This window comes from Myzus persicae, unplaced genomic scaffold (genome assembly GCF_001856785.1).
Source record: "Myzus persicae strain clone G006 unplaced genomic scaffold, MPER_G0061.0, whole genome shotgun sequence".
Taxonomy (NCBI): Eukaryota; Metazoa; Arthropoda; class Insecta; order Hemiptera; family Aphididae; genus Myzus; species Myzus persicae.
The window spans coordinates 1-7,490 of NW_019104442.1; the positions used below are offsets into that span (position 1 = coordinate 1).

A 7,490-nucleotide genomic window follows, 5' to 3' on the forward strand; every position below is an offset into this window, starting at 1 on the left:
TAATCACAAAGAAATCATACAATAAAACTGTAAATTGTAAAATCAGTTAATTATTGCATTATCAATGAATAATAATTATCGTATTATCATTGTTGTATTGTTATCATGTATATTATCCGCGCATGCGTATTTGTTATCATAGTTGTCGGGTCTTTAATAAAGACCCGACTGTCGGGGATATAGCCACAGCGTATTTTTTATTGATGAACTATGTGCTTGGGTCAGTTGAATGCTCTTTTTTGATAAAAAAGTGTTTTGTTTGCTATTCATGAACTGTCTTAGACGGCCGTTACTTATTCTCTTATACTTATTATCTAATAGCCAATACGAACTTGATTTTTGAATCACTACATTTTTGTTTTCAATTGATACATTTACAAATTCTGTCTAAACATCATCCAAATTACCTACATAACACTTATCATTTTGAGATATTATTTTCGAGTACTGTTGAACTTTGAGAAAAGTCTTTAATATGAAGACCTTCAATAAAATTACCAAACTGAGCAATGTCACATAGGTCAACACATACTCCATCTGGCATATCAGTTATCAAGTCTGACAGGGTGGAAATAGATTTGGTGTTACGAGGTCTGTAAATAAAGTAATGAGATTGATTTTTATATTTTTTTTTATTGAATTAAAATGACTATTTTACATTGTCTCCTTCAAAGTAATTGCCCTGTTAATCCACACAGCGTTAGAGTTGATGTTTCCATTGATTATAGCAGTTCTGAAACTCAATTTCTGAAATGGATTTCAGTTGGTCAGTCACAGCCAATTTAATATTTTCTAGCGTCCCAAAATGTCGTCCTTTGAGATGAATTTTTATTCTTGGAAGAAGAAAAAAATTACAAGGACTCAGGTCGAGTGTATAGGAGGGTTGAGGAGCCACGGGTGACCATTGGTTGCCAAAAACTGGTAATCGACAGAAATTTTGGAACTATTTTTGTGCAGATTTTTCTCATCTCCAAATTAAATGTCAAAATTTGATAAACGGTGGTGTGAGTTAACCCCAACTTTCTCTCATCATTCTGAATTTTTGCTGACTATCTGATCGGACAAGATCCGGAACTTTGTTGAAGTTTTCATAATTTTTTGCAGTTGAAGGTCTCCCACTGCGAGGTTCATTTTCTATCAGTTCTCTGCCTTCTGAAAATGCCTTAAACCACCTAAAAACCCCTGGGCCCCTGAAAGCACACTTTCTCCATAAGCTTGTTGAAGCTTTTGAAAAGTTTCTGTTGCACTATGCCCAAGTTTAAAACAAAATCGGATAGCACATCGTTGCTCGAAATTGTCGCTGGTCATTAGAACGTAATAAAAGAAAACTGTCTTACGAAAATAATCGGCACAGATAAACACGTGACACTACAGAAATCAAACTCGTACTGAAGGCACATTACATGTTTGTTTACAAAACTTTTCAAACGCAAAGTGATAAGTGCTGCCAGATTAGAAGCTACGTTATCAGTCTCATTACTTTATTTACAATCCTTGTATGTATCAGTTTCGATCACATTTTTGCTTTTTTTTTTGGATTGATTACTTCGTCTAGTTGATTGTAGTGCAAATATTTTGGTTTATGAACAAGAATCTTCATCTACTATATTACTTATAAGTTATAACATAAAACCGAGCAAAAAACGTGATAATTAAATTGTGAATAAATAGAAAATGTATTTATATGTTTAATTACAATAATGTGAGTGTGTTTTTAAAGAACTTGAGTTAAGCTTACCTAGATAATTAGCTACATCTTTTGCATCATTCATACTTTTTAACATCCATTGATCTAAGTTTATTTCTTCAATATTGTCTTACACTGTTGATTATGTTAAACATGTACCTAACAACACAAACATAAAACACATAACATATAACACAAACATGTATAGGATAATGCAACATAGAGATCACAGTAGGTATGGTCAAGTGCAACTATGACGACTCCGAAGGAAATCCCAAATAGGGTGGCGTCCAATTTGTGTGAGCAACGTTGAATGGAAAGATTACAAGTAATTGTTGGTCCGGTGATCTTAACCAAAAACGCTTAAGCACCGTGGACCAATTTGCACAAACCAATAATCAAATACATAGTCCCTCAGGAAACGACTCATAACCTCACTGATGTCAGGAAATTGTAAGGTGTACGCGATAATTGTATGAAAACCATCTTCCATACAACAATTAGGGCACCCGGGATTACCCCTTTCAGCCGGTAGATGAGGCAATGCAATATAAAATACAAATGAAATACAACAATGTTTACTTTTAAACAAAACTCAAAATGACCATTCTGAAAATACGAGCTGCCGCTTCATGCCTCTTCACCAAATTCAAGACACCATTAACTTTTGGGTGACAATATCTAACAACTGACTGTAAAATTCATAAAAAATTTTAAATAAATATTGTTAGGTTTACCTGGCAGGTATGATAATAATGAAATGTTTTATAGTACCTGCGTGAAATGGAACCAACAGCAGAGCAAATCTCTATTTGGAAATATTCGCTGGACAGCATTCATAAGAGCACGCTCATAATCGGTTACAAAACGGATTCTGTCATAATTCAGTGGTAGAATATCGCGTATGACAGTGAATAAAGCAGAGTATGATTCTTCAGTCTCACTCCCCAAAAGGACATAGACCATTGGGAATGCCTAAATTGTAAATAACAGTATATTAGACCATTATGACAACAGTAATAAGTAATAACGAATATCAACATAATAAATTGCTTACTACACTTTTGTAGAGTATTTGAAATGTCAGAAAATATCGCAAGTCCCTTGGCACTTGAGGAACTGTCTTATATGTACCATATATCCCAACCATCTCTACTGTAGCCAATGCTTGACGATATCTGTCGATTGCAGAAATGTTTGCAAAAATAACTCCTACAATTACTCCATTCACAATCAATTCTTGATTGAAAAATGCTGAAGGAGGGAATTGAAATGTAGAAGCGTAATTTGTGTTTTGGGGGTTCCTCAACATTTCTAAAAGTTCATGAATGTCACGAGGCAATTGTGGGCGTCTTGATTGTCTCATCCTTTTTATTCTTGATTGTGTCTGGAGGAATGTATAGCTTATGGCAGCTTGAGGATGTCTAAAACAGTATAACAAATTAATACATTTTTAGCATAATTTATATATTAGTATTTCACCACAACAATTAAGGTACTAACTTACTTCATTATTTCACTGTTGTAAAGACCGGGGGTTGAAGAACTGATGGGGTTGTAACTGTGTGTTCAACAGCTCTTTCATCGAGTGCGTTCCTCAAGAATGAAACATCTAAGTCAATTGCTTCTGGATCATGATTGCGATCAGTTACAATACGAAGCCGGTTGTCCCTCTGATTAATACTGATTGATGCTGAACCATGGCACATATTATATCACCTCTGGGATTTTTTCGTTGCTCTTAAAAGAGATTTATCGTATTGATCAGTAACTTCTTTCGATAATATTTGAATCCCAAATGGTCCACATACAATTTTGAGTTGAGTCTAATGCCGGGTATTACTCAATATGTTCTTGATTCTGCATCCATAACAGTTTCTTGTGCTCCATGTTCTTCTTGTTCTACTGTTCCATCTTCTTGTTCTACTGCTCCATCTTCTTCTTGTTCTACTGTTCCATCTTCTTCTTCATCAAGTGCTGGTCCATCTTCTGATGCTTCTCTATCTTCTTCCGGTTGGGGCTGAATCTGAACTGCAGGCAACTGTTGGACATAGGTGTGATCTTGCATGTGGATGTTTGGAGCACCAACTCCTTCATCTTCGTCATTGGCTAGGATGACGTAATTGTGATCTCAGTGCCATTTTGGAGGTGTTCCTATGCTGAAAAAAGCTGAAAAAAACTTAAAAAATATTAAACAAACAAAAGAAATATAAATGAATAATGTAAATATAAATATGGTACTTACTATACTAATTTTTAATTTAGTTTTTTTTTAATTTACAACTTTTTATAATAAAATAAACGCTATAAAATGGTTATTACGAATTTTAATTTATAATACCTTTTAGGACATAATTTTAAACTTTTAAAGCTTAAACATTTTCCCCGGAGTTTTTTTTGTGTTTATTTAAAAAGAATTGTTTTTTTATTAATGCTAATATAGGCTGACTATAATTTAAATTGTTATTATTCTGAGTGCCCTCTTTACTTCATTTAATATAATTGTGCCTTGTACTGTAAAATAATTTGCTTACCAAATAGTTTTTCGGTGACATCTACTTTTTCTGCAACATAACCGGTGCAGTTCATATACGTCTGCCATCGCTCAAAGGGATCAAAATTACGTGTTTTATTTGTCCAGACAAACATTTATAAAATTAATTTAGTTCTCTTAGAGAAAATCGTTTTTGAACTGTTATTTAAATGATAATTCGAATGTGAATAACCGTAAAAATAATTTTGAATCTTACACGGATATCCCCATAGGGCAAATTACTTGGAAATATTTAGTTTCCTAGAAACTCCGGGAAAATTCAAATACATCGATCACATAGATGCTCATGCCTGTATAATTCAACAATTTTCTTAGAAAAATTATATGCACCATTCTACCTATTGCCAATTTCAAATTGTTGTGCGAATACTTTTATAATTTTTACCGTGCAATCTTTCCGTTAAAGAAAAATTTTTTCTACCATTTGTAGACCTGTAAGTCCAAAACTTGATTTACTACGATTTTCTAAAAACAAGTATTATGAAAAAATTTAACTAGTAATTGTCGTCGAGGTGGTGGTGTGCTCATTGTCATTCGTAATGACATCTTATGTAAGTTATTGCCCACATCAATTTTCAATGTTAAACATGTATTTGCTCCGTTTACGTCCTTCCAAACAGTCCTATGCATATGTATGAGTCCTTTATGTCAGCTGTCCAAATTATAATCTCTACCCATTCCGATTGTGTATTCTTATTTTGTGCCGATTTTAATCTTCCAAACGTAAGCTGGTCTAACGACAACTATTAGCTCTCTTACACTTCTATCTCAGGTACAAGAATTCTTTGCGTGCCCGAAATTTCACAACTTTTTTCAATTAAATAGTGTACCTAACTCTTGAGGTAATATCCTTGACCTAGTATTCTCTAATAACCTTTACACTTATATTTCAAAATCTGTACTGCGGTTGTACGTATCTAGGTAGGCAATCCACCTGCAGTTATAAACATACTGTACAGTGTGAGTAGACTGTGATAAATGTCATAAATGCATTGCCTGTGCTTATCTATATTATAATTAAAGAACTTTCATTTCATTCCAACGCATTTCATAATTTATTTACAGTTTATAAATATGTACACTTGTTACCCTCAACTCAAATGACCTGTGAAAGGGTATTTTCTAAACTAAAACTTGTAAAGTCTAAAATCAGATCAACAATAAGTCAACAACATTTATCACCCTTAATGCTTATGGCGATTGAAAAAGATATAAAAATTCAGAAAACGCAAATTATTGATACTATAGTTAAAATTAAAATCATCTAAAATGTTACACGAATTACTTATTTAGTATTACTTGTTTTAAAAATAATGTTGTGTCAACTTTTGTTCATTGTTTGTATTCTGTTTCTGTATTATATTTTGGGTGATATCTTTTTCATAATTTGTACTATATTATTTGTTTGGTAACTTATTAAAAAATTTCATGTGTCATTAACTATATATTTACTATATTATATAATGCATACAGTATAGAGGAATATTGCGTGAAGCATTGTACTATAGCAGATATGAGGGCTAATGACTGATCACACACCGTCTCTTTTGGAGGTGGAACATCACAACTGAGCCATCTTGCAAACCAATTAAAAATTGCAATATTTGTATGGCGTTCACTGATCATATTACTCACTGTAAAACTATGTTTCTTAGTAACATCATAAACCAATATTTCATATAAAAATAATGATTTTGTTTTTTCTGTACCACATTTTTTGAAATTACTAATAACAGATCCAGTGGCATCGATTATAATTTTTGGTCGAGGACAATTTCGACAGTAATCACAGTATAGATGAATTTGTTCACTACTTTGGTAATGAAGAAAAAAAGGAAAACAACCCATATCTTGTAAGACATTCTTGTATTCATTTTCTTCTTTCATTAATGATAAAGCTGTTATTGTGTCTTTATTTCTAAGTTTGTCTGATTTATGTCTCCATCTCAACGTTCTTAAAGCACCACCAGATGGAATAATTCCAGGTTCAGAGTCACCTAAATATTCAAATTTAAACAATATATTCAGTGGTATAAGGATATAAGGAGTAAAGTATCATATGTAAAGCATTTTATAAGTTGCTATAATGCGTCTTTATCTGTTATCTACGTTTTTTCTTGATTGTATAGTTGTGTAAAAGCCGTTTGGTGTTAATTATAATAAAATAAAATAAATAAATACATTTACAATCAGCCTAAAAAATATTTTATATTAGTATTATAAGTATTTATTTATATTTAAGTCATATTAGTATCATACTATAATGTTCTATTGTATTAATGTAATTTTAACTTCACATTTAGTTAATACCTATATATATGTATAATATAGTGCTCAGAAAAATAGGTCATTTTTGTTTTTGTTTTTTTTATATTTTGATATCAGGCTAAAAAGTAAGAATAATCCATTGTACCTATGAATAAAAAATTAAACAAATTTTCTGAATAACTAGATAACTACAGATTTAGGTAGTATGTCAATTTTTATCAAATTAGCTGTTGATTTATTCACATTGAAATTATTAAATTATATTAAATTAATTATGATACGTTAATTTTTATTAATTCATTAGGTAAGTTATTTAGTAACTAAAAAGGACAAAGTCCTATTTTGTTTCTTTCTATGGCCTAAAATTATTATTTAAAAAAAAATATTATTAGTTATTGTAACAGACAACTCAAAGATAATTAATAGATAAATAATATGTGCCTAAGTCTTGTGTCTAATATGTATCAGTACTAAAATTATATTCATTACATCTTTCAAACTACTTAAAGACTCATTATTAGTGGAAAGTTAGAAAATAAAATTAAGCTACCAATTAAATTAAATACATTTTTACCAGGTATTATGCCATGTAGGTGTAGGTACCTAATAAATAATATTATACCTGATTTCATGAGGCGTACTGCTTCAAATTCTCTATATGTTTCACTAGATTTTCCATCATTTACAATAGCCGATACCACATTGGTTTTAGCTTTTCCAGTCAATCGTCGTTTTTTAATTTTACTATGCTGATCATCAAACTGTCCAGTGTATGTGCATTCCATAAGGACTCTTCATAATAAATTACATAAAAGTTAGTTTATTAATTGTTATTATTTTATTGTATTTCCATTGCTATGAATAATATGTATAAGGATTTATCCAAAAATTGATTTAAAAATATATATATATATATATCACAAGTTAAATAATTAAAGTTATATTATTATATATAGGTACCAGAAAAAGCCAATAATATTT

At 31.1% G+C, this 7,490-nt stretch overlaps 1 protein-coding gene across 1 annotated transcript; it reads right to left on the reverse strand.

Annotated features, from left to right (window-relative positions):
• Nucleotides 1-1,966: 1,966 nt before the first annotated feature.
• Nucleotides 1,967-3,396, reverse strand: LOC111042174. The gene is made up of 4 exons (XM_022326695.1): nucleotides 3,220-3,396; nucleotides 2,745-3,137; nucleotides 2,462-2,662; nucleotides 1,967-2,379 (listed from the first exon to the last, which is right to left on the reverse strand). The coding sequence occupies exons 1-4, from the start codon at nucleotides 3,394-3,396 to the stop codon at nucleotides 2,272-2,274; spliced, it is 879 nt and encodes a 292-aa protein (XP_022182387.1). The 3' UTR covers nucleotides 1,967-2,271.
• Between the last annotated feature and the right edge of the window lie 4,094 nt (nucleotides 3,397-7,490).

What these genes read in the sequence shown, in the direction of transcription:
- LOC111042174 (XM_022326695.1), bottom strand. Translation starts at nt 3,396, where the DNA reads ATGTGCCATGGTTCAGCATCAATCAGTATTAATCAGAGGGACAACCGG. An exon ending in CATCAGTTCTTCAACCCCCG is followed by an intron (nt 3,138 to 3,219) that starts GTCTTTACAACA and finishes TTATGCTAAAAA; the next exon opens with TGTATTAATTTGTTATACTG. An exon ending in GTTGGTTCCATTTCACGCAG is followed by an intron (nt 2,380 to 2,461) that starts GTACTATAAAAC and finishes TGAATTTTACAG; the next exon opens with TCAGTTGTTAGATATTGTCA.